A 26975-nucleotide genomic window follows, 5' to 3' on the forward strand; every position below is an offset into this window, starting at 1 on the left:
GGAGCTGCGCTGAGAGCTCACATCTCCTGCTGGCTCTCTTGTGGACTCTGGGTTCCTGGTGCATCTCCAGAGCAGAGCAGTGAGGAACGCTTTCTTCTCCCTTGAAAGTGGGGCTCCACTGCTCATCCATGCTGTTTCGGAGCAGATCTCCTGCAAGTGCTGTCAGGGTTCAGCAGAAGGATGAAGATGACACCTCCTTTTGCAGGAACCTGAAGGAGGTGCTAGTGGGACATCTGAGCCATGGGAAGTCCCCATCATCAAACCATGCCCGGGGTTTTGAGCCCAATTCTCTCTGCTGCTCAGTGGAGTTGACCTTATTGCAAAATGGCTGTGAGCCTCTGCCCTTCTGGTGGGAGCGGTGGGCAAGGGAGAGGGCCAGGGAAGAGTAAGGATGACGCTGTTTCAGCCCCTTGGCTGTTGACTCCAAGAAAAAACAAACCCCAACCAATCGCTAGTTTTTAACAGCATAGAAAGCAAGGGCATGGACTGTTTTTATATCCCCTTGCTCTGCCCCTCTCCCCATCCTCCATGCTTTTTATGCTGCATCTGCATGGAAAGTCAGGGAAGAGCTTTGCAGGCACTGCCTTCCCCTTGTCCCCATCATGGAGACCATCCCTGAGGGACAGACGTGCCCGGGAAGCCTGACAGCTACATGGGGACACGGCCAGGGCCAGGTGCTGGGTGAAACACTGGCCAGGATGGACATGGGGCCAACGAGCTGTGCTATCTTTGGCAACAGAGGAGAAAAGCGAGGAAGGCCATGGAGAAAACAAAGTCGTCATATTTTAGGTTTCTCAAACCAGAGATGTGATCGTGTCTTCTGTCCTTTCCTCCCCTCCATTGCCACCCCCTCTGCTCTCCTCCTGGTTATCCACAGCAGCTGCCACCACACCAGCAAAGGCCCCAGTTCAGTAAAGCCCTTAAGCACAAACTTAATTATCAGGACAAGCTTAAGGGCTTTGCAGAATTGGGCCCGCAGAGCTGGTTGGAAACCTGCTGACCCCCCTCCCCCGTAGGCCAGCCTCGCCAGAGGGCTGCGGGCTCAGCTCCCACCACGGCCCCTTCCTTCCTGGGGGCCAGTGTAAAATAAAACCAGAGGCAATGTTGCAAAAGCAGATCCAATTCCCATCCCCTTTAGCAGCCCCATACGGGTCCACAAAATCAGCCCCCTACGCTCTGCCGGCTGTGTCCACCCTCTTTGCTTCTTGATATGGGGCACAAACCCCATTTTTCCTCTCTGCTCCCCCAACCCACCTTGCAACCAGGTGTGCGGGGCAGGACGGCCACGTGTCGAGTGGCTTTTTTCTTCTCAAGCACCATCTGGAAGTCACCGCGAAATGCGATGCTGTGTGGAAAGCGGCTGGAAAGAATGACACCGTGAGAGCGTTTGTTTTTTTTTTTTTTTTCCGTGGAAATAAATAGACCGTGCACCACAAGCACGGAGAGGAGAGGGTTCGTGCCGGGTCAGGCGCAGGTAGGGCCATGCAGGGACAACCGGGAGTTTGTTTGAGCATTAGTCACTGCTCCTTAGGAAGCTTTTGCTGGGCAGAGGCATATGGGACAGTCCCTGTTGATGCTATTGAGGTGGCAGGCTGCGGCTGGCAGCAGTTTCAACCTGTCCGTAGCATCCCCAGGCATGCAAACTATTTATAGGGGGCCATGAAACATGGAGGGGGAGCAAAGCAAGCTGCTGCACACTGCACGGCAGTTCCCGTGTGTGCAGGTACCAGGAATCGGGGAGAGGCTGACCACCACGGCCCTCTCGCCTGAGGAGAGGGGTTTTAATGTCCCGGGTGCTGGCGGGGGTGTCAGGCGAGCCGGAGCTTGAGGTCTGGCTCCGACACGGTTGCGGCCATGGCCTGGATTCAACTATTTCAAAGGGCACCGGCCGGTCAAATCAAGCCCCAAATTTAAATTTGTTAAAATAACTTTTTGCAAAACATTAGGATGGAGAGAAATGTTTCCATGGTTTTGTTTTTAAATTCCGAGTGAGAAGAGTTTATTTTTTCACTAGGAAACTTTCCCCGTAGGATTCGCGACGCTGGCTGGGAGACAGGAGCCGGCGAGCTCTGCTCCCAAATGGAGGTGACCCTGGGAGTGACCCTGTGCCGGTCACGTCGCCTCATGAAGCCTTACTTACCCCCTCGGCAAAAGGGAGATGGCAGCGTGTGGGGCTGCGGAGGGTCTGGAATGCCAGTGCTGCTGTGGGGATGCTCAGCCCCATGGCTATCGTGCCGTTAGCCCCCGTGGCCCTTGATGCATCCAAATCTGGACGGGTAGTATGGTTATATTTGAATGGTCGAAGGTAAGCGCAGTGAAAACTCTTACATTGCAAGCAGGTTAGGGGGAAAACCTGGGGAAACGACCCCCTGCAGTTGTTTTATTTCTCCTTGGCTGCGGTTACGCACAAGCGCCTTCTGTGGGGATAACCATGGTCTGTTCTTCACCGGCGTGCTGCTCCTGCTAGACTGCTGCTGATGCGGAACGTAGGAGTGAATGGCTGCTAGCCCTTGTTTGTCTTCCATTTGTTTATACTGTCCCAAACCCCCAAATGTTACAGAGATTTATAAAAGTAACTGAAGAAAAACAAAACAAAACAAAAGCCTGGAGAGCTCATCTGGCTGCAATCGGCTCAGTGCCCTGAAAATCAGTTTACCCCAGCTGAGAGTCCAAGAGCTGCTGCTGCTTCTACCCCCAGGTGACCAGGTAGTCCCAAGCGTCTAATGCAAAGCCACGCAGCAGTGAAACAGGGGTCTGGTGGGTGTGTGAGATGAGGAAAGAAGTGGAAATCGGGGCAGGCTGGGCTCCGTTTACTAAAACTGGCTGAAAACAAAAGGCAAAACCCCAGCACTTTGAAGGGCTTGCATCTTGCTCCCGTCACTGGAGCAGGCAAGAGCACAGTTCTCATTTGCAGTTAAATACTTTGCATTTAAAGACTTTGATCTGATCCCATTTTATTCTGTCCTCCCATGTTCTGCTTCACGGCTGTGGAGCCACGGATGGCAGGAAACTCCTTTTGCTTTGCCCCCCGAGAGGAGTGAGAATTTGACCTTTTAGCATCTGGGACGTAAGGAAAACTGATTGCTTGGACACACGGATTTCTAAGGGAGTGGCTCAGCAGCTCAAGGGTTAATGGGCTCCCTCACTTTCAGCCCAGATGTTGCTATGAAGGCTTATCCACAAGGGAAAGCTTGTTCTTATTAAGGTAGGAGCTGCAGCTGAGGGTACAACAGCTCTGCCTCTGTAGCCCCAGCTTTTCATACCTGGCTGGGGTAAACAAAGAAGGAGGAGGCACGGCTATTACAGGACAACTCCCCTGCATGGAAAACACCTCTCCAGGCTTATAAAACATCTCCCATCCCTGGGGATGCCTCAATACTTTCACAAAGACTTTCCCCAAGGGAAGGGCCAAAGGTGCCCTTTGTGGTACACACCTCACCCAAGAAACATCACATTTCTGGGGGGGGTTTAAGCTACGCCTGATCCAGCAAAGCACCCGAGCGCGGTTGATGGAAATCACGGGAGGTGTGCCTTTTCTTTCAAAAGGACTTAATTAACGCGCTTATGGTTAATCACACGAATAAATCTCGCAGTGGCTTAGAGCCAAAGCGAGCAATAAAAGCACCGATCCCCAGGCCTCCTGATGGGAATTGGCCAGGGCTGGGGCTGATGTTCTCACCAAGCCGCTGGGAAATAATCTGCGCCCTCAGCACGTAGGCGCCTGGGGATTTTTGTTAGGTCCTTTTTTTTTCTCCCTCAAAAGCCCGTTATCTAAGTGGAACCATGAAACTATCTGCCTGTGCCAGCTGGAATGGCAAAATGGGTGTCCAGAGGACATGGATGAAGGGTTGATCTGAGCTGCTTTTTCTCAGCGGTGGCTGCGGGAGCCCTGAAAGGTGGATGGAGAAGAGGGAGAGCCCCAGTCCTGTCCTTAGATCTCCTTTGGGGGCTCGGGTGTAACAAGAATTAGATATTTAAAGGAACATGCTTTCCAAGGAGGGGAAAATCTTGGACCTCAAGCCCTGCCGAGTGTAGGAGGACATTTAGAGAGACAACTTGGTGTGCCTGGTGCAAGAGTGACTCAGGGAAGCATGTGGGTTTTTTGTCAGCTTTTATTTTCTATGAACAAGACCAGGAAATCCATAGCAAATATGTGTATGTCTGGGGGAGAGAGGCAGGCTTGTTTCTGGTGAAACATCCCAAGGAACTGAGCTATGGCCCCATCTCATGTTCCACGTTTCAGCTGGACAGAGTGGGAGATGAGAGCACCCGGGGCAGGCTGTAAAGTTAATTTGAAGAGACCTCATCATATGGATCGACACCGCCTGAAGCAGCACCGTGCCTCTCTCCTTCTCCCGGAATGGTCTCCCAGCCCCTGCATGTACCATCAGGCACTGGCTTAGGCCGTTCAGCTTCAAAAAAGTCTTTTAAAAGTCAAGCTTTTGTCTTCTTTTAGGGCAGAAATCAGCAAAGCCAGTAAGGACAAGCATGTGTGTCCCGGGGTACGCAGCAGGGAGAGGGGGGTCCTGGCAGCCAGGCCAGTGAAGTGCAGGGGAGCCGTTTCCCCAGCACTTTGGAGACTTGGTTGCCTTCTTACTCTTCTCCCCAGCTCCAAACTTCTTTGCCAGGAGGTTTGGGTGGGGGCAGGGGGGCTGTGCACATCAAGTCTGCCTGCTGCCGCCTTCCCGTGAAGGCTGGAGAAGGTTACCAGTAAGGTTACTGGTAGCCCTTCTCAGCGCATTCACCTGTTCCCATCTGAATTTCCACACGTCTGCAGGGTCTAGATCAGCTCCTTGTGATTCATTTTAATCTGGCACAAAGCAGCAGCTTGCAGAAGCCTGATGTAAAACACCCACATACGCTCCCATTATATAATATGAATCTAAGAAGATTAAACTATCCGGTCTGAGGAAACACATGCACGTATGTATATACACATTTCTATATGGTCTGGGGGTTGGCTGAGTGGAGCTGAGGGTGAAACTTCCTTTCAGAAACACTGAACTTGCACTTGTTAGCGCCTAAACACTGGGGCAAATAGTGTATATATGCCTGTGCACAGCCATATATATGAAGTGCTGCAGCAGGTGAGGCACGGTAACTGCGAGAAGCGTTTGTAGTTGCGCGCTTGGTCATCCACTTTGCTGCCAAAGTCCAAGCAGCCACAGGCGGGACAAACCCAGTCCCTGCGCTAAACTTTACCTGCCAGCGTATAGCAAGATACCGCTCGCCAGGTGAGAAAAGAGAGGGGAGAGCAGTCCCCAAACCCACCGGGCATCCCTCAGCAGCCTTGGTGGGCCTGGCCCGTCCCCTCGCCAAGAGCAGTGGCGCAGGGGGCACCTGCCCTGGGTGGCTGCCCTTAAGGAGCACTTCCTCGGAGGCTGCCTGAGCATCATCGGCAAACGGATTCGCCTCCTTCTCCTCCCGCGCCTTCCCGTTATTGATTCACACTGTTTTGCTAAATATAGCCCTGCCTCGTGAAGCTTCTCACTCAGCTTTTACTCCAGCTGGAGGTGCTGGGCACGGAAGGTGCTCAGAAGGGCAGGGCTGGGCGGCTGCCGCCACTTCCCCGGGCCGTGACGGTGTGCCGGAGCCCTCCCCCGGGCGGCGGCAGCAACGGGGCCGGCTCCCGCTCCGGTTTAGCCCTCAGCCTGCCCCGGGCCTCCCCTCGCCATCACCCCCATGAAGGGGGTTTCGCCTCCCGCGGATGAAAACCCAGCCCGGGCCGGGGTGACGATGGTGCCCGGGGTGATGCTCGGTGCGTCCCCGCGCCGGCCGGCAGCCACCGGCCATCCTGGGGGGGGCCGGAGGGGCCGCACCAGCCGGGGTAAAAAATAACGAACGGGCCGATCCGGGCCCGCCACCGCCTCCCGCTCCGGAGACGGGGCGACCGCGGGGACACGCATTTCCCCCCCCCGCGACCGCCCCCCGCCGAAGGTGGCGCGCGCCGAAGTCATTCATGAAAATGTTGACGTCAAGCGAGGGGGCGGGGTCTCGGATCGGGCCCCGCCCCCCGGGGCCATTTAAAGTGGCGCGGCGGCGGCTGCGGGGCTTAGACGGGAGGCGGCGGCGGTCGTGGCAGCGGCGGGGTCGGTGCGGGGCAGTGTCGGGCAGAGCAGCGATTCCCTTCCCGCCCCGCAGCGTCCGCCGGTGCCGCTCAGCCCCTCCGTTTGCGGGGCAGTGCCTGGGTGCCCCTCCCGCCACCCACCCCCCCCCCGAGGGCGCGGGGCAGCCTCCGCCGGGACTTCATGTCTGTGCTGTGTCCCCTGCCCTGGTGAGTGGGCGCTTCCCGCGTTCGGGGGACGCGAGGGGGGCGGGAGGAGGCTCTATCCCGCTGCTGTGGGCTGTGAGGGTTTGAAGCGGAGCCCTCGCGGGGGTGAGGGGGGGCTTCAGCCGCCCCCTTCCCCGCCGTGTGCCGCGGGGGGAGGCGGTGCAGCGGGGCGGCGTGAAGTCCCGGGACGTGATTTCCCGATAGCGGGAGAGAAAGAGGCTGGTAGCGGCGGGGTTGATCCCGCAATAGCGGGATGATCCGCAATAAAGGTAATGCGGACTGTGGGAATTCGCTTCGCTTTCTCCGGCTGGAAATGCCATTAAAGGCTGTAAAAAGCAGGGCTGGAATTGGCGCCGGGCGCTCCGCTGGTGTGGAAGTCCCTGAGGTTGTAAAATAAGTCAGCAGGAGCTGAAACACACCAGCTTAAAAAAAGTGGAAAAAAACCAAAACACAACACCACCCCAGCGTTTGCACTTATTTACTGTGTTTTTTTACTTTCCCCCCTTAGGGGGCAGAGCTGGAGGAAGCGGAGTTAGAAGTGAACGGCTGCTGTTAAAGCCTCCCGAGGTGTTCCTGGGCTGTGCTCCTGGGGAGAAAGTCAGGGAGCTGCTCCCAGGGCCAGGGGATGTAGCGCCGGTCTCTACTAGCTCTTTCCACCCCCTTCCGAGGGGGGGCAGGAAGGAAGGGGCCAGAAATAGACTGCCGACAGCCTCCTCTGCCTGCTTTTCTTTCCCGATGCTACTTGCTCAGCCCTTCTGGAGCCCCTCAGATGATTTGAATGCTGTCTTTTGTTTCTAGCCCTGATTATCTGAGATCAGCTGAAATGACTGAAGTGATGATGAACACCCCAGCTATGGATGAGATTGGGCTAAGCCCCCGCAAGGATGGCCTGTCGTATCAGGTGAGTGCTTTGTTGGCTGCTTGGGGCAGTAATCCCCTGTGGAATTGCCTGGGCTGGACTGCAAACTTGGTCTAATGTACCTTTCTGTAGCCTGACCTAATAGCAGGTCTTGCTGTAGTGAGAACTAGTCAACAGACTGGAATGCTTGCTTGGCAGTAGCCAGTTGTCTAAAATATCACTCGGTATCAGACCGGATTGGTGAAGGACTTGGTGCTTTCTGAAGCGATGGAGCCCTTGCTCATTCAGCATTTGTGGGGGCTCAGTGGGAGGCGGGGAGATCAGTTAAAGAAGTTTCACCTCATTCACTGGACTGGGAGGACTCTTGATACTTTGTAACACAGCATACAAATGATCTGCCTAGAACAGGAGAGAGTTGTTTATGTGGCGCTTAGATTTTTTGTTTTGATGTATGTATTGGTTTTCATGACTGATGGGGCTCATTGGAGAGGGTTAACATCTTTTATAAGATACAGCGAGGCCAGAGACAGCTGAAACAAGCCTCAAAATGTCACTGGAGATAGCTACCTGAAGGCATGAGCTGCATTCATTCTGAAAGTTCTGAACAATGTAATTAGCTATTAACCTCAAGATCAATGACTAGGGTGAAGAGGTGGTCTTAAAAACTAGCTTGAGCTTTAGTCCTTTAGTCTTCATATCACTTTCATTCCCTAGCTGGTAGTTAATCAAAGGGATTGTGGATCTTAGCCTACTAGATCCATGTTTTCCTACTCTTCCAGGAGACTTGTTGATGAGATTTAACACAGGTGCTGAGGGCATGCAGATGACTCGCATCTGGTCTGTGCATTGGGTGACTCTTTCCAATAGATCCCGATGCAGGGCTCTTCCTTTGCAGATGTTACACAACCTGCACAGAGGCAGTTGCTCTAAGTGTGCATTCAAATGAGGTGGGCTCTTGTGTACTTGCATATTTACATCTGAAAAATGAGCTACAGGACAGTAACAGTGCACTGAAGCATGAAATCAACTGAACTTTGGGCCATGGCTGAGGCCTCCAGCAGAAGCCAAAGCTGCAGGAGGAAAAGGGGATGCATTGCTTTTTTTTTTTTCAGTCAGAATTCTGGATCTGGATAGTCCAAGTTCTTTGGTTTATTGACTTTGTGTGGAAATAGCTGTGCTGTGCTTCAGTGCTTGAGTTAGTGGAAAGCATATGGCCTCTCTTTCCTTTAGGGAGTGTACAGCAATGAGAATGGTTATAAACCTGAAGCAATCAAACCAGCCTGCATGGGATGCTCAGTTGTCTTTATGGGTCACCAGATGGAGAGGCTTAACACAGTCAGGTCAAATGGCTCCACCTACCCAAATTTTCCAGTGAGAGGCAGAATCTAGGTGCTCTGCTTGTTCTAATGATTGCTTCAGTGAGGTTTTTCCCCAGGTGCTAATGACCTTGATAAGTCTGCTTGGGCCAATTGGGGAACAGGCCTGTTCAGTTTTGAGTGGATCATCTGAACCTGAAGGTGTGTTAGTCATAAATGCTGACGACTCATATCTATGCAGGGTTTATGCATCCTGGATCTCTCCTCTGTAGTGGTCTAGTCATGGATGACTTTTTTTTTATTCAAATGCCTGCAAGAGCTGGGAACTGCCTGCCAGTACTTGATATAAACCAAACTGATGGTGGAAAGGGCTGAGGTGTTGAAATGGAAGATCCTGATGGGGCACTAGTGGTGTGTGGGCTGTGTATGAGGTCTGGCTCTGAATCAGGTTAGTGTAAAGAGGATTGGGGAGCTGGTTCCAGCCCTCCTTCTCTGGCTGCTGTGCTGAGAACGTCACAGTATACATCAAGGTAAGTTGAAAGCATCCTTAAAGAGTTGAAAATTCAAGTTAGAACAGCAAGGACAAATCTGATGCAAATCACACTGTGAGCTCTTTGTTCTACCTCAGACTTTGGCACTTCGCGCTTCATCTTGCTGATGGAGTTTGGTACATGGAAAATTGTATGCTAGTCTGGGGGCTGTAGTGCAATAACTTAAAAACAGACAGGGCTAATGGTGCATGACTGCTGCTACACTGAGGCTTGTTGTTCTAAGCTGCAACGTGTTCCTCCACTCACTCATCTGCGGAGTTGGGCACTCACGATGTGAGTATAACAGCCCTTGGCTGGCTACAAGAGGCAAAAAAAGTGGAGCCAGAACCGGGAGAGGCAAGCTTTTAGTTTTAAAAGTTTCTCTTGTTCTAGTAGTAGAGCTTGTATTTATTTTACTGCAGAGATGACCTCAAAATGAGGTTCAAAATGTCACCCTTTGGGCTGTGTAGAGCAGGGACTGCCTGGGAGTTGGTCCATAGAATCCCAGCTGTGAGCCTGGGGGCTGCTTCTACTACCATATGGGGATATGAAACTGTCTGGACCAGAGGAGGTGGTACAGCAGCTTTGCTGGAACTGTAAAGCACACCAGTATCAACTGCAGACAGGCTTGTCCAACCAACAGCGCTGTTTCAAAGTATTTTTTGCCTTGGAAGTAAACCGAGGAAACAACCTCCTACAGAGTATGAACTTCAGCAATCTGATTCCTCTGCCTCATGGAGTTCACTGAACTTCAGGGCTCCTGTTTGTCTCGCTGGCTGTGGAGGGAACTGGTCTTGTTAAGGTTTTCCTCCAGCCTCCTCCACCCCCTTGTTGCCTCCGCTCGTGCCCTGGAGTGTCTGTCTGTCTAGACACCAGCGGAAGGTGTGCACCCCCTTGCCGAAGCGTCCTGGCCTTTTGGTGGGCTGGCCATCGCTACTCTTTAAGCAATGATGTCAAAACTCAGACTGCAGCAGTCGTCTCAGTGATAACTAAGTGGCCTGTGTAGGCTTAGTAATTTGTACAGTTTCACTTGCAAAATGTGCTCTCTCAGCATAGGAATGAAATAGAAATCTAAAAATAGAATTTTTTTTTCCAGTTAATAGACAAAATGCTTGTAAGCTAGGGCGCTCATTTCAAAACCTTTCTACATAAAGCCGTTTTATTACTGTGTTTGCAATGTAAAGCTGCTCTCTGAGCCCCCCGAAGATGGTTCAGCCGACAGATTTAAAGGGCCTGAGCAGAAATGAATGGTGAAACCGGGGCATGAGCCTGAGCAGGGCGGCACAGACGAAACAGAAGATGCAGCTGAAGAGATGATGTCATGCTGGGTCTTGTGCCTGCAGTGAAGAGCTATTTCTGGATCTTTAATAGATGTCCCATAATTCCCATGGGACTTACTAAACAAAAAACTCGTTGAAATGCAGCTGATGGCTCAAGATGCCCCTGCTACAAACAGATGCGCCTACGGAGCGCTTCATGTGCTTCCTGCCTGCCAGTCTCCGGTGAGACAGGCCTTTTTCACTGCCAGTTGGAGCTAATGTACCGTTTGCTGTTTTCCAGCCCCTAGATATATCCCTTCTCCGAAAAGCCTCATCAGTGCTCTGCCAGCTTGTCCTCCAATGCCATCTCGCAGCAGCATGAACGATGCTACTGAAAACATGGCCTGATCAATCAGTTCGCAGAGCTGTTGTCAAAGCAGTGCCTCCACCTGAATCTTGCCTCACTTCTTGGAAGCGGAGCGGAGTCTGAGCGCAACCGAAAACACTTTGATGCCCAAAGCGTTTATTTTGAGCAAACGCTGTGTCCTGGGTTGAGCGTGCTGCTTGGCTGCAGACGGGCTGTCTGGCCAGCTCGCTGGTCCTGTGGGACCTCAGGCGCCCTTTGAGGAGATTGGCATGCGGAGGCTGAGCTTGCCTCATGCCATCAGCTGGGGTTTGGTTGTCATGGGGAGCTTGAGCTCTTTATGTCATGATCACATCACGCTGGGATCTGTCTAGGTTAATCGCAGCCACAGCTAGCTGTGAATCGCGTCAGACTGACTGAATCTAGGTAAATAGGCTTAACGCTCCATCCAGTGTCCATGGCGAAAGATTTGGGTTGTCGTCTTGGTGGGGAAAGAATTTTTGGTGAATGCATGGCCTCTTGGCCAGCACCAGTGAGGCACTGGCTCCCTCGGGGAGCTGTGATGCTCGGTGCTGGGGGGTTTGGGCTGCATCTCCCCATCTAAACTGGGGGACCAACACATTACTGACCAGGGGGCTGATGGCAAAGGGGGGAAACTGAGCTTCCTTTGTGATCGTTTTGTTTGAGGTGCTTTGCGTCCGTGCAGCCTCGATTTGTGCAGGGGAGGTCCTGAATTAGGGCTGGCGCTCGCTACTGGGGAAGGTCTTAAGACTGGGCTGCAAAAAGGTGGTGATAGCAAGCGAGTTTAGGATAACTTATTCACATAGCACATCTGATGCGTGGTTACTAGGCAAGATTAGTAGGCTGAGTCAATGTGTATTCCAGGGCCTGGGACCTTAAATGAAGAAAGAAGCAGGATGTGGGATAAACAGAGCCAAAACTAATCATGTTAGCAGCTATGCTATGCCAAAAAAAAAGTGTTCCACTGAAATGCAGACTGAAGACAGCAGCTAATCAGAACATCGCAGTGCATGTTTTTTTCCTCCCTTGTTACTCTGATGGAAAATTGTTATGATGTATGAAGTTTCCCAGCCACCGTCCCCCAAGATAGGGCAATCTGTCCGTGACTGGAGAGTTGTCATAGTTCATAAACCTGAGTCACAGGCTGCTGTGCGCTTACTAGATGGAGCTTGTTTTCGACTCATGACTACTGTGAGAGTAAATGTATGTATTAGCACTGCTGCTTATAGCTGGAAAATTCCTCCAAAGAAGATGCTGAGAGACGATTTAAGTATTTCTTGAAATGAGTTAGCCATGCTTTTCGATGGCAGTGAAGTTTTATTTGAAGAACTTAAATGCTGATTTGGGATCTTGACTTGATACTGCTGAAGAGACACAAAACTTAGCTTTTTAGTATTGGGAGGATGAGTGATATGTGTACATCAGGGGTGTATCTTATACCTGAAGTGTATGCTTCTTGGTGCAGACTTAGTCTTGTATAGCATTACCACAATGAAGCAAAGCCTCCCCCCAAACCAGTAACTCAATTTGGAAAGATCTCATTACCTTAGTCTCCCTGCAATATAATTGAAATAGTTTTCAGCCCCCTGAGAGGGGAGACAAGCATTTTAACTATGGTTGTTGGTATGGAGTACACATGTGGAAGTTGTTTTGAATTTGCAAGTGTCACTTGGATTATGGTAGCTCTGAGCTAATCCTCTTAATTGTCTGACATCTCTCCTGCTTTTGGTGTTTCTCCATCCCTGTGAATGCTGAGAGAGGGTATGAGCCTCCCCAGGGCAATGAAAACTTTCCATTCTTGCTGCCAAGACTTCATTCAAGGATAGTAGAGCTAGATCATCCGAAACAGAGGCAAACATGATCTTTCTAAAAATCATTTCAAGCTTTCATTTCAAGTTCTGCTTTTCACTGCCCTTTCCAGCTGCAAGGCAAGAGCTTGGTCAATTTGTACGTGATCCGAATCAATCCATGGGGAGAGCAGTTCCCAAAACATAATCTGGACAGGCCTGTGAAAAGTAGTCTTGCTGTGAGTGAGAAGCTGTGTTGAGTAGTGTAAGAAGCAGTATGTGTGTCCTTTATGGGCTTAAAAGGAGTTGGATGTGTCTCTCTGTGGGCCAGGAGATGGGGCTCAGCTATGGAAGGGGGGGGCTCTGCAGAAGTGGTGGTAGCTCCTTGTGCTGTGTCGTGCAAGGGAGGGGGAGGAAGATACCTTTGAACTGCTGCTAAACTTGCTTTTAGGTTGCCTTGGTGGCTGTCGTTTGTCCCCCATCAAGTGACCAGGTCAGCCAGAAGTAGGCATCTGCTTCAGCTGTGTGTGAGGTGGCTCCCTCTGACAAATGAGGGGGAGAAGTTAACCTGTTGCTGCTGTACTCTTTGGGTGGTGGGGAGATGCAAAGGCTTCCTCCCACACACCTGAGCTGGGTAAGGTGAGTGGGAAGGCTTGTAGGCAGGTTTTGCTGGCCAAGCTGTCCTGGTTGCTGTGCGAAAGGGTGCTGAGCTCACATGTCAGAGCTGAGCTGCTGCATTCCCAATGGGGATTTGGCTGCAAGTTTTAGAGTTGTTTTTTCTTCCCATTGTCTAAATCTGGAGTGGGACCAGATACGGGGCATACGGGACCAACAAATGCAGCATGGCACTACTCATGTGTGACAGCAGAAAGCTAGTGTTCACTTATCTTTTTTTATAAAGAGTCTGGCGACGCAGCTTATTTTGAAGTGGGGAGGTGGGTTGGGGTAACTTTTCCACCCAGCATCCCCAGATGTGCTAAATGGAGTCTTAATCCGAAACCCTTTTTCCTTGGGTCCCTGTGCTTGGCCTGCTGTGTCGCCCCGCTCATCACATGCAAGGAAATCTGCCTTTGTGTATTTTTTCCATTGACTGTCCACACCCCTTGAAAGTGCAGTTGCAACATCTCGCTTCATGCTGCCTCGACGATTAAAAAGCATGACTTAGTGGAAAAAATCCTGACCTTCTTGGGTTCGGCCTGTCCTGCAGCTGTTTGAGATAAGATTGTGCTAGGTTTTTTTTATTAAAAAAGCTGCGCACCACATTTCGGGGATCTTTGTTTGTAAGGAAATGACTACTACTTAGTTTCTGGAAAAAAAATCTGGCGGACTATTTTCAAAGAAACTGCTCCAATTTGACCTAATGTGCTTAAAATGATAGCAGCCAAGGGTTAGTTTAATTATTATATGGCTATTTTTCTTGCACAGGAGGCTATTTTCATGACATTATCAGCTTATGTAACCTCCTGAACCACACTTCTTTTTCCATTGCAGTGTTCTAAACCGTGCAATGTCAAGGGTATTTTTTTCCTATCCTGAGTTTAGATAACAAGTTGATGCTGAAGAGCCACTGACTCTACTTCCAGTAATGCACTGTGTGTCTGAAACTGCCTTTGTTTGGCCAAGCAGAAGCCACAAAGCTCCAAGAAACAGTTACTGTCTCGCTTGTGCTGGCAGTGACTAATAGCAAGTAGCTCATACTGCAGTGTCCATGTTAACGTGGCTGCGTTTGAAGGCCCAACTCCTGAAAAGCGTATGGATGGTGGGTGCCACAGGAGTTGGGCACTACTGTCCCTGGGCCCAGATGGCTCTGTGCAAAGAGCCCACCTGTTGTGTATCACCTTCATGCTGAGTTCCTTTCCCAAGCACCCCTCTTGCCTGATTTTGCATGAAGTAGCAACCCCATGGCTTTCTCAGGTTGGCAGCCTGGTTGCCACAAAGCTTTGGATGTGAGGGGGAAATCTGGCTGGACGGTAGAAGACTGAATATCGATAAGGAAGTAGTGGTGTGGTTAGTGGTTGCTAGACTGTACGATGATATTTTGCTTGGGGTTTGGGCTGGGGCTTCCCAAGGTGGTAGGTACCTAGATGATTGGCATGAGGAGAATGATGCTTCATGGTTAATGCTTCTGGATGGGGAACCTGCTTTTGTAACTGGAACCACAAAAACCAAAGCAGATCAAATCTTGCTCTCAAGCCGAGGTACTCATGAGCAGTTTGCCTCTCTGAGGCTGGCAGTGCTGTTCCCTGCAAGGATGCTCTGACTGCTTGCTTGAGTGCAGCTGGTCTTCAAAGAGCACTGTGCTTGGCTCATCATCTCATCTGCAGCCTGGAGGGGAGAATGCGTTTTGTGATTTATCTTCTTTGGGGTGTTTAAATGCAACTGTAATGTGAAATCATCGCTCTCATAAAATTGTTTAAAATAGGTGGCGATTGTTTAATCTTCTGGTTACCAACCAGGGGATCTGATGTGGTGGCTGGTTCTTGTCACCCATCAGTTCACTTCTGGATGAGCTGGGGTTTGAAGCTGTTCCCCTCCTAGGGCATCCCTATAAAATAACATCAACCTCTTCTGTTCACACTGTGATTCAGTCATGTGAACTTCCTGCTAACGCTGCACTGGCAGTTTTTCCTGCACCCATGTCCTCGCCTTGGTTCCTAGTGGGATCAGAGTGTGCCTCCCAGTGGGTCTGCCAGCAAGTATGGGCCCTGGTGCTGCTGCAATGCCTGAGCACCCATGTGGCAAGCTATGGGTGGGAGGGAAGGGGCAAGGTACTGCTCTGTGCTGGGAATAAGGGGGTCCTCATATTCCTCCACACCAGGGTACTTAATTGCCAGCTATGCCACAGGAACCTCCTGCCCTAAGAAATTTAGTCCAGTCTTCAACCCTTCCACAAAATGAGTGTTCTTAAATAAGAATAAGTGTTCTGAAATAAGTTTCACTGCTGATGTATAGTAGCTGTAGCATGCAGAATGCTGCCGAAACTACCTTTAAAATGCAGTTGAACTTCTCTCTTGTGGTGCTGTGGCCCTGGAGCAATACCAGATGCAGGCCATTGCTGCAAGGGCCTGGACTGCTCTAGTGCCGAGTTGCCACGTACCTCCTCTCCCTTCCAGCAGCAGAGCCTGGAGCACAAGCCTGTTCTCTTGTGTAGCTTGACCAGCAGGAAATGAGATGTCAGATTGAGATATGCTCATGAGTTTGCTCACTGAGCTTAATGCAAAAGTGGTGGTGTGTGTGTGAGGTGTTTAGATAAATATCCAAAAGGGCAGATGCCTGCTTGCTGAGCACTATCCAGGCAAGCATGTGCTTTGGAAGCCTCTTGGGTAGCACTTATTTCCAATACTCAGAGATTAGAGAAGCTTATTTACAAGTTCAAGAGTCTTCCCATCACTCAGTGGTTTACTCTGTGTCCAGACTACTCTGCCCTGAAGACCCAGGTGTCTTGAGAGTTGGGTTTTGGATAAGACTGCTTGAATGCAGCCCCTCTCACAGACTCTTTCTTGGCTCTTTCAGATCTTCCCTGATCCTTCAGACTTTGACCGTTACTGTAAGCTGAAGGACCGCCTGCCCTCAATCGTGGTGGAGCCAACGGAGGGCGACGTGGAGAGCGGTGAGCTGAGATGGCCACCCGAAGAGTTCCTTGTGCAGGAGGAGGAGGAAGAGGAGGAAGAAAACTGTGAAGACGCAAAGAAGGACAACAAGGAGCAATAAATGGTATCTGAGGAAAGGCAAGGGACTGCACCCTTCTGAAGGAAGAGCCACACTTCTTTTGAAAGTCTTTTTAAAAAAAAAAGACAAGTTCAATTTTGCACCTGCGAGATCTTAGTTTTTTTGTATTCTCTGTATTGAGAACTGAAGCCCTCGGTGTCACCAGACCTCCTGAGGAAGGAAGGAAGTAACGCAGAGAAATGTTTGCTGTTCTCGAGATCACTATCTGTATTTTTCCGAGGCGGAGGCAGCAGTGAAATTCCAAGCACATGGCAGAGGGTGACCATGGAAGGACTGCTGGAGGGGGGAGCCTGGGGAGGGGGAGGAAAGTCGGAGGCAGGACCTTGCAGCCAGGAGCTGCCTCTGGCTTAAAGTGTGAGAACAGAGCTGTCATCTCTCAGATTTGCCTTTCTTACAGCTTCCATTTTGTGTATTGGGGGGTGGAAGGGTGTCCGTAGCAAAGCATGGCTAAATGCTCTACTGACGAGGGGCCTGTAGCTCTCCCTGGTTCAGCACCTCCTGGGGTAACGTGAGCATCCATAGGAGTAGTTGGGTTTCTTGCTCTCGCTGTTGAGCCTGTTTTCCAGCCACTTTTCCCAAAGCAGTTTTCCCCTCTGTTTGCCTTTAGACTCTTCAATGCTGAACAGCTGTATTTGCAGGATAATGTTAGGCTGCTGCTTGTCATCTCTACTGTGAGGCCCTAGTTTATCTTGCAGGTGGTTAGCGTGGGGTAATGCGCATCGGATGTAAAGATGCTTCTGTCTGCAGCAAGAGCTCGTGTAGGTTTGAACACCTCAGATTTTTCTCTCCTATTTGCTGAGGCTGCTGTGGCTGGTCTTGTCTTGTACAGCACCAAAAGCCAGAGGGTGGGGGTTACACCTCCTTACCTTGGTGTCCTTGAGGCTGTAGGGTTTCATGTCTCCAACTTGCTGGTCAATAATGGGCTTGTGGGGGATCTCCTCCAGCTTTGCACTGCAGAGTCTCCTCAGAGCCCTGGCAGTGCAGGACAGGCTGGTAGGGTCATGCCTGGTGGGGAGTACTGCCAGACCTGGAGGTAACCCAAAGACGAAACACCAGGTCTAGTGTGGATCACCAGTGGGAGGGGGGGGTTGCAGGAGGGGTCTGTTGAGAGAGGATTAGCTCAGGAGTCCTGAGCCAAGATGTGTTTCTACTTCATAGCAAAGGTGAAATGTTCATGCATGTCTAATGAAGTGCAGACTGGCTTGTGAAGTCTGTGGTTGTGTCCCCTTCACCATGTCCTGCTCCAAGGAGAAGTCATCTGTCTCTGTTTGGGGAGGAGGCCAGTCTGCTGCCAGACAGGGTAACCCTCTGCTTTCCTGGAAAGTGATGATCTCGCAGCTTCGGGGACCAGCTTGGGAGCCAGTTGGTCTTGGGATAGGATGAGAACAATTACCACCTAAACCAAATCTGGGATCATGGAAGAGAAAAAGAAATGTCAAGGCCTTAACCAAACTTTCATAATAATCCTAATGCCACCCCCCTTTGCTTATAACTGGTTCCATTTTTAAAATCTATTTGGACATGTGTGTATTTGTATTTTTAATACCTCATGAGTAGTTAAACGCTGGTGGGGGTTGGGAACTGCTTTTAACATACTGTTTTAGTCTTGTCTTGCTTGTGTTTAAACATAATGGCAATAACTTATCAGCTCTGCATAACTGTTTCAGGCAGATAGGAGTTTGGAGATGAGTTAGCACAAAGCAGGAGAACTTCAGTGTTCCTACACTGCGGCTGGTCTCTGGTCCAGCAATGCAGACCCGATTATACATGCTCCCTGCCCATCTTGGTGGACAGTTGATCACCGAACAGTCATGATATGGTGATACCATTTTCTCTAGTGATGGATTCAGCTGTTGTATCTGTAACACTTGTTCTAGTCTTGCTGTCTTACTGGAATGAGCTTGTACACCTGCATACCAGCCAGTCGTCTTATCTCTAAGTGTTACTCTCTATTGGTCTCTACCATCTGTACCACCAAGTCAAAGCTGTATATCAAAGATATTACCATGTGGGCAGCAATGAGATGGCAATCCTTGGACTTCAGACCTGCTGTCTGCCCTAAAGACTTGCATATTTCTGTCTGCATCCTTTTTTTGGAAGTATTGTGTATATTTCTATTTGTTGTTGAACGTATCTAAAGAACAAAGCACTCCAGTAAAACTCCTCCTGTTGTATGATATACATTCTATATTTCTGTAATTCTTTTTTGAGCCTCAGGGAGAAGCTAGCATTTTTTTCAAACTACATTTTTGTCACTGTGACAGTTGTAAATAAAGTTTGAAAATGCTTTCCAAACATACTGGCTTTGTTCTTATTGCCAAAGTGGGGTGGGATGGTCAGCCTTCCAGATAATGACCAGTCCTTGTGTGTGCTGACTTGCAAGGTTAATGCAAATATCTGAAGAGACTTATGTCTACCAGTTGAGGCTGTTCTGTAAACCTGGAGACACTTGTTTCACACATGTGGCTGACATCAGAGCATGCCCTATGGGACTGTAAGCCTAAATCGACTTAGAGTGAGGGGCGGCATCTTTGCCTTCCACCTTCCTACGGTTGCTTACTGCTGTGTGAAAGGCTGCAGCAAAGTGGTGCTCCAACTTACGTGGTCCTGAAAAATCTGTATTTATATATCTATGATCTATGTCTAACCCCTTACCTAGCCTTACAGAGCATGAAGTCATGGAGAGTGGAGGCTATTCTTAGCTGCTCTTAGTACTATTGTAGTACCTGTGCATGTACTTGGGCAACAAGTGTGAAGATAAGTCCTGCCATGCTGTGTGCTGCTGTGGTCTCAGCTGAGCTACCTGGGCTTGCCTGCTTTGCCTGTTTTGGGTCTAGAGGTCAACTCTTGAGTAGGCAGTTGTGCCTTGCCACACACCGATGGCTGTGTGCTACAACTCGCAGTGCTGTTGGAGGAGACTGCATTTTCTGAGTGCAATTCTGAGCTTGTTTCATACCAAGGCAGTGTCCCGAGTGTAGAAATCTGACCACGCCAGGATTCAGTAATTCAAATTGTGTGCTTAATAGGATTAAATTTTCCACTAAAAGCAGGTGATAAGAAGCAAATACCCTGGAATACCCCTATCTTTCAGATACATGGAGAGAAGTTCCTGCGATTTGGCAAGTAACAGACTGTAATCTTACCTATGCAAACAAGCTGGGCTGAGGCTAGAGTGTTATGTTTACATGAGACTGGTTTAAATACACTAATGACCCTCAGATTTAATGCTTGAACTGAGGGCATGCTGAACACGAGCCCTGCAGTTCAAAGATGAATTGTATCATGCTCAACCCTGGTGGATTTTTTTAAGCCATAGAAGTATAAATGCAATATTGAAGCTTCCCTCTCCTTTTCTTCAATCAACCTCTAGCTAAGGTGCCTTGATTTCTTCCCCTCCTTAGGCATGGAGTTACTTTCCTTGTAGAAGCCACTGCAGTGTTTCCAAGTTGAAGTGCTGGTTTGAAATCAGTGAAGAAGTTTAGTCCTGCCCCAGAATGTTTCTGATTAAAATACACAGCACTGGGTATTTTAATTCACTGCAAATGAATTGAACTTGTCTGCTACTTCCATGTGCCTCACATGAACAGGTTTTTCAGGCTCATGTCAGAGTGAAGCCACTCACTTTGTTTCCTGATGCATCATGCTGTTGTGGGGCCAGACCAGAAGGGCTGGCCTCTGAGCAGGGCTTGCTCTGCCTTGTATCAGCCTGGAGCAGTGCTGGCCGGAGAATGATGGTGGGATGGGGACACTTTCCTGGTCCTTGGCTCCAGCTGTTACGGTCAAACTGGAACTTTCACGACCAAATGAAAATGGGCTGGCTGCTGAATGGGTGACCCTGAGTCATCCCAAGAACTTAATGGGTGGCATAGGGACCTTTCTTTGCATGTAGAGCAATGTTTCCTCTTCTGGATCTCATTTAGACTTGAGGCATTTGTCCTCCTTGAAGCTTTACCCTGTAGTTGCAACTGCTGACGCTGCAAGCTGTGCGCTGCTGCCCTGCTTAGGTCAGCCTGTGCTCACTCGACCAAATGCTTGGTTTGTTGTTTTCAGTGTGTATCCACTTCTGTTGGGCTTCGTCAAAGCACACACTCACTTGAAACACACTGTAGGGATGAAATTTTGGCACCTGGCTTTGCCTAGGTTTGGGTGCAGGTAGGCAAAATTGTTGCTGTGCAGGAGCGCAAAGATAATTCACCATCAACGCTGCATACGGGGAGCAGCCATGCCCTGGACACAGGTCCACGTTGTGTGCATCAAAGTCCTGCTCTGTTGTAACCACACTCCTCCTCATCATTGAGAACAACAGGAGAATCGGATGGCCTTCCAGCTGCCGCGTGAGGATAAACTGGGCCTTCTCCTTCCCATTTCAGCTCCCGCAGGAAGTTCCCAGCAGCTGAGGACATGGAGTTTCAGCCCTGTGGTGTTGATCTGCTTTGTTATGCTTTGAAGCACAATCAAAACCAAAACAAAGTCCCCTAACTGAAGTTACCTGAAAGAAAACAAGGGATGCAAGGAGCAATGGCCTGTAATGCACCTGCTCAAGCTCTCCAAAAGCAATCCTGGGCACCAAGCATCTCCATGTGAACAAGAGCAATTACCATCCCTAAATCCTTGCTTGAGGAGAAAAGCTCTGAGCGTTTCATCATTCAAACGATGCCTTTTTTTCTTTATGTTTGGACAGAAAAGGAACAGTTTACGGGAAGCAAAGAGCTGGGCCTGGACCTGACAGAAGCACCACAAAGTTTAACTACTCTCCAGTCCGGTGTCCCTGTGGTTGGTAGAAATGTGTGCTGCATGTAAATGGATCTGTGCTTCCAGGAGCCACGTTGTGGGTACACATCTACCCATCTTGCTGCGAGGTTGTTGCTGCTGTGTTTCAGTGTCTTCTGCTGAAAAGCTGGAATTAAAGGGTGAGGGTTGTGACCTGTTGAGGGTTTCTGTGCCCGGGTATGCTTGTGCAGCGGTGAAGCGTGCCAGGGATCCCAGCAGCAGAAGCACTGCCTCTGAAGGCATCTCCTGATCTTCAGCTCTGCCCGGGGCCTGCCAGAGGCCAGCACTGCCGACAGCACAGCGACATCGGCTTTTCAGCCACTCTGTTTAAAAAGGTGTCTCTTTTCTACAGCTACCACTGTCATCCACCTTGAGAAAGGGCTGTGCAAGCCTGGCTGGAAAGCAGCTCTGCTGAAGCAAGTGCAAACTGGTCATAGCAAAAATGAAAGCTTGTGAGCGTTGTTTTTAGGAGGGGGAGGGAAGAGGTTTCAGGCCCAACACCTAAGGGGGAACTGAGTTCAGAGAAAGCACCTTCGCCCAGGAAATGCCTAGGACTGCTGGTAGTGCCGTGCGTGAACATGGTGATGAGCAGAGATGGAGAAAATGAGAGCTGCTGCCAAGTGAGGAAGGGCACCGTGGGTGGCTGCTAGCTAGAGGCAGCAAGGAGAGGAGGATGGGGTTGTGAGGTGCGACAGCGGGGGGCTGTGCTGCTGAAGGTCCTTTGTGCTCCGTGGTTTCATGCCTGAAGGGCTGGACATGCAGCCAGGACATGCCCCAGGGCACCCATCCGCCTCCACAGCTCCTAATGTTTACTTGGTGGAAGTTCACATGGAGGAAGGGGCGAGTGGGGCTTGGCTTTGTCATGCTGCACTGACAGCCACCACGCGAGCTGAAGGCCTGAGGTAGCTGCTTGTAAGACCCTGGTGCAGTTTGGGTACCAGAACTGGAGACCCACAAGCTGGGGAAGAGCTTGAGAGCCTGAAAATTTCTTCAAGTACAACAAGCCATGACCCTTGCTAGTAAAACACCATCAACAGAAATGGCTTTGATGAGACTGGAGCACTGGTAAATCCACTGATGAGGCTCTGGTACCACCCCAGGAGACATGGGTCATCACCACTTGGGGGAAATGGGAAACCCTAGGAGATGAGCTGGTCTCCATGGTGTAGGAGGGAGCACCAGCCTTTATCTACTGGTGCCACCTTCCCCATAATGACTCTAAAGGGGGAAGAAGTGCGCTTAAAGCAAGAGAAGTATTTTTTTTTGGTTGTTGTTTTTTCAAATCAGACTTTATCCTGTCAATGAAGAGCTTTTTCTCCCAACCCAAGTTCTCAGCCCTGGGAGAGTTGTTTTGTGCTTTTTTGATGTTAAAACAGGAAAAACGCAACCCCGTACTTGGGGTCAAGGACCTGTACTTAGGCCCACCGAAGACAGCAGAGGTAGGACAAGAAGAAGGGGTGACAACAGTGGCCAGTGGGCCAAGTGAGCAGAGCCTGGAGGGGTGAACTCCTGCCCATCACAACAGGCAGCGTTCACAACTAAGGCATAACAAAGTCGAACACGGTCTTTTGAGAGCCCTGAGGGGTGGGAAGACGGAGCGGGGAGGGAAGCCACAAAGGAAATATGCATTGAGCACTTCTTTACTGCCAGAGCTGTAACCACACAGGGTTACCGTAGCAGCGACCATCAGCTTCATCTGATAAAAATAAGCAAGGAAGTCAACTGTACAAGAGGGAGAGGATGTCAGAAGCCAAGCATGAAAATGTCACAGCAGCTTTGCTTTTATTTTCAATACTTCCTTCTTTTTCTGCCCTCAGCCAGCTCAGGAGCCCAGGTATTCCCCGCTCCATCAGTCCCAGAGCATGTCCTGCCACTAAGCACCTCTCTCCCAGACACTCCCCCTGCTCCAGGTACCTTCATGGCCACGTGCTGGTGTGCATGATGCCCTGCTACAAGCTGCAGAGCTGGAGCAGCAGCCAGCACCTCAGCCAACTACAGCATCGGCCAATGCCTTTAGCTCTGGCCTGCAAAGGTGGGGATTGATATAAAGCACCTGTGAATAAAACCCCGGAATGGTCACCATCATTTAACAGCCCAGTCCAGCCGTGCTCCGTGCTGGGAGCAGCTCAGCTGGTGTGAGGAGATGATGTTCTCCAGCAGTGATGGGGGGAAGAAAAGAGGGTAGCTGTATTACAAGCATTTTAAACTCTTCTCCACAGGTTCTCTGCATTCAGGAGCCTGAGCTGGGCGGCTTACAATCAGCTCGACAAATATTTGTCAAGCACAGGCCTTCCTGCGCAGTGTTTGACAACTCTTTTCCACTGCAGTTGTTGCCAGCGCTGTGGCGGTTGTCTGCTTGGGATGCTGCCTGCAAGGGTGAGGACTGACTCCTGCTTCAACGAGAGCCACGGTGGGGGCTCCCCATTTAAAATGGCTAATGCGGTGCCTGTTTGGTGGCCGGGGTGGCAACACCCCTGCATCCCATGGGGTGGAGGTGAGCTGGCTGAAGTTGTGTGGTCGGGCAAGCTGCAGGGGTGGAGCTGCTTGCCGTGCACCCTTGCAAACAGCCTGGGGTGAGGAAACCCTCTCTGGTGTACTGAAAGAGGGCTCTGCATGTGTGTGCACGTGTATACATGTGTGTACATGTGTGTGCACGTGGGATTTACCTCTCAGCCCCCCATCCTCCCCTGCTCTGGCGCCCGCAGCTTGCTTTACCCTCCATGCAGCCTTTTAAGTAACTGGCACATTCTGATGTTGAATTGGTGGGTTTAATCCGGCAATGCTCCAACTGATGGGATTTGGGATACCCTCACAAGATGAGGAAGCAGAGGGGGCTTTAGAGCGGGGTCTTGTGTATGAAATTACTCCAATGATGGAACGGAGGAGAGGCTTTGCAGGGGCTTGTCAGTCCCCACCAAGCTCAGCTGATCCACGCTGGGGTTGTTATCCCCTGCACCTGAGGACAAAGGGACTTTGTAGTGCTCAATCTCATGACCTGTCTATCCATGGGACGCTCAGCTGAGCTAAAACGGGATTTGCCAAAATCTGCAGCGCTCGGATGCCGATTCCTGGCTGGGGCTGCTGTGGGTGCCTGCGTGCAGTAGAGGGAAGAGCCTGTAGGCATTCATACAGGGCAGACAAGAGCCACCAGTGCTGACGGATGGATGCTCGGGCTATCCTGACACATTCCAGGGCCTTTCTGAGCTGCCCGGCAGGTGCTTGCTGTAGCGTGTTTCACAGACTGCATCCTGCCCGTCTGCTCCTCTCCATGCAGCATCCTTTGGAGTTTTTCCCCGTAGCAGCCCAAGAGATTTCTCCGGGGCATCCTCCTGTCTCTGCCTTGCTTAATCTGAGCAGCTGAATCTCTGTAACTGTTACTGACCTCTCTAAAATATGTTTGGACACAGTTTGCATGAAATTTAACTTAAGTGAGTATTGGGTGCTTTATAGGGACTTGCCATCAGTGACTTTCCGTACATTTCTCTTCCAACAAACCTTAGACATTTGTCTACAGGGAAGGTGCCTGGTGGGATGAAACAAACAGCAATCAGTTTTGAGGACACCTCTCAGAAGAAATCTTCAGAGCCGGCACTGTAGGCAGAGATGGTTTACTTGGCTGAGTTTCACCCAGGGAGCCAGCAAAAAGCTCCCAAAAGCTCCCAGTTGCAGACCCTGTGATGCCAGCTCCCACCCCAGCACTGGGCTAGTCACACTGAGCTGCCTCTCTCTTAATTAAACTTTGGGTGTCTAGCCCTGAGATAATTGTTTAGTCTCCTCTTGTACTCCATGAAGGAGGTAAACACCTCCAGAAGGTGATTCATTTTAACAGCCTAACTGGAAAGAATGACTTCTTGGAGGTCCTCTGGCTCTCACTGGCGAGACGATGTAGATAAACCATGTAGTTTCCGTGCCTGACTCTCAGGCAACTGAAGCTACGTGAGCTGAACCTCACCCCTAGCTTCTTTTGTGCTGTCGCCTTGTTGGGTTTGTGCCTTCACGTGTCAATGCCTCCGTTTCTATAGCATGAAAAGGTCTATACCTCCAGCCCCACCGAAGGGCCTGATCCTGTTTGCTCCTTCACTCCCACATGTGTCGTTTCCCCCCCAGGGAAACCTCTGGCTGTAGGTGGGTCTCGGGCCGTGCCGTTATCTTTCTGCGTGCATTGGAGCTTCACTGTAACAAACGGCAGACAAACACAACCTACTTACCACGAATCACCTGAATTATTCAGGAAAAGTTGTTCTTTCCACTCTAATTTTTCTTAGTAAAATGTTGTGGACTTAAGTATTTCTCTGGAGTATTTTCTCCCCCGCGTGCCAGTCCTTTACTCGGAGTGGTGGCTCACCCGTGCAGGCCCGCTGGACTGAGGTCTTCCCACGGATTTCAAGGGGATGCTGGTATTTCAACCTCCTGTGCTGGGGTCTTGCAACCAGCCTGTCCCACCAGGGAAGAAAATATGGGGACCACCAGCGCGCTAGAGGAAACAGCAGCTTCCCCTGTCCCCTCACGAAACGCAGGCTCCGTAACGCCCTTTGAAATATTTCGCAGGCTGAACGCCCATGAGCGGTGGTAAGTAACAGATTGCCATTCGCCCTTCATCTGGCTGCAGATGCAGTGGTATGGGGGGATGTATGGGTGGTAAAACGCTTTGTGAGCAGAGCAGATGAAAGCTACCGTGAAAGCACGGTAGGAAAAGCATCGTTAGCAAGGACGGTATTTTCCCTTTGCTTCTGTCGATGCCTGCCTAGCCATCACTAGAAACAGAAGTGAGAAAATGATGCCTCTAAAGTTTTATTTCGTGTTTTGCCTACTATTTACCACACCATATAAAGACCCAGTCTGGAGCTACTTCAATATTCAAGTGCTTAAAACGAAGATGTGAGGAAGGGCTTGCAAGTTTAGGACCTCTTTTTTCTTGCTCCGCTGCCTCAATCTGCCAGATGAAAGCAAGCCTTGGGAAATGACTGCCAAAGCTTTGCCTGTGACCAAAACGCAGTGGAGGACTGGCGGGAGGACTGGTTACTGACAGGAGCTGATAACAAGCTGACTTTGCTAATTACTGTTTTTAAAGTCCAAAGTCACTGGAAAAAATGAGTAAAGTTACATTTTGCACACCGATGACAAGAAGAAAGCGCACTGGAACGTCTGAGTCACCGCTCTGAGCACTCCTAATTATACGGCGATATACATTTCATGCGCTGCGTTACATATTACAGATGTGCGGAGATGCTTGGAGAAGCCTGGTGGCTGTCATTATGCATGTTGTTTACCAGAAGATTTGAAGCTGGGTGAGATGACCCAGTGGGCTGCAGTTAGAGGAAGGTTTTTTTGGCTGGTGTGGGGTTTTTTTGTTTTGTTTTGTTTTCTTTTTTTTTTTTTATTTTTTGGTAGGTGATTTTATTTGTTTCACAGAAATTGGAGCAAAGTCTGAAACAAGCAAACCAAAATAGTAAGTAATGATTTTCTTCCAGCCCCGATGCACCGCACAGGCGGGAGCGCGGCTCACCCACCCAGCTGCTTCACGTGCGTGTGCTTCATGCAAGCACACGCTCCCGCACAATGTGACTTCTACCCTGTGTCTGTGTGGTGCCTGGCCTGAAACCTGCCACGGTGCTTGGTCCCTTGGGAGTTACCCGAACACAGATAACAATTTTGCTCTCTGTGTGTGTGTGTGTGTGTGTCTTTGTGTTTGTGTGTGCCAGTCCCTTGCTGGCAGTGGAAGCGGTGCATTGAAACCAACCACTGCTCCAGGCTGAGCTGGAGCATCAGTATCCAAACTTTCTGTCCCACCTCCCAGTGCGTCTGGGTAGTGCACAGTAGGGGTATGGCCGCCTTTGCAAGAAGATGCTGCTCTGGTAGGTCCTGGACTGTATCTGCCAGCCCTGGGCAGGTGCCTCAGGCACCAAAAGGCATCTCACAAGGCAGTAGGTACCTACAGATAGGCTCCTGCTTACCTCCTTGGCCATCACATGGGCTTCCTGGGCAATCCCAGGGTAACAAGCACACGGGGTCTGCTACGAGCCAAGTTTCCCACAGGGCACGTGGACCAGGAGGTGGAGATCCAGCATG

At 50.3% G+C, this 26975-nt stretch overlaps 1 protein-coding gene across 1 annotated transcript; it reads left to right on the forward strand.

The window, feature by feature from the left end:
- Positions 1–6053: 6053 nt before the first annotated feature.
- LBH (LBH regulator of WNT signaling pathway) lies at positions 6054–18435 on the forward strand. The gene is made up of 3 exons (XM_054196418.1): positions 6054–6274; positions 7070–7172; positions 15921–18435. The coding sequence occupies exons 1-3, from the start codon at positions 6249–6251 to the stop codon at positions 16116–16118; spliced, it is 327 nt and encodes a 108-aa protein (XP_054052393.1). The 5' UTR covers positions 6054–6248; the 3' UTR covers positions 16119–18435.
- The last annotated feature ends 8540 nt before the right edge of the window (positions 18436–26975 follow it).

The sequence above is a fragment of the Rissa tridactyla genome, chromosome 3 (assembly GCF_028500815.1).
Source record: "Rissa tridactyla isolate bRisTri1 chromosome 3, bRisTri1.patW.cur.20221130, whole genome shotgun sequence".
NCBI lineage: Eukaryota > Metazoa > Chordata > Aves > Charadriiformes > Laridae > Rissa > Rissa tridactyla.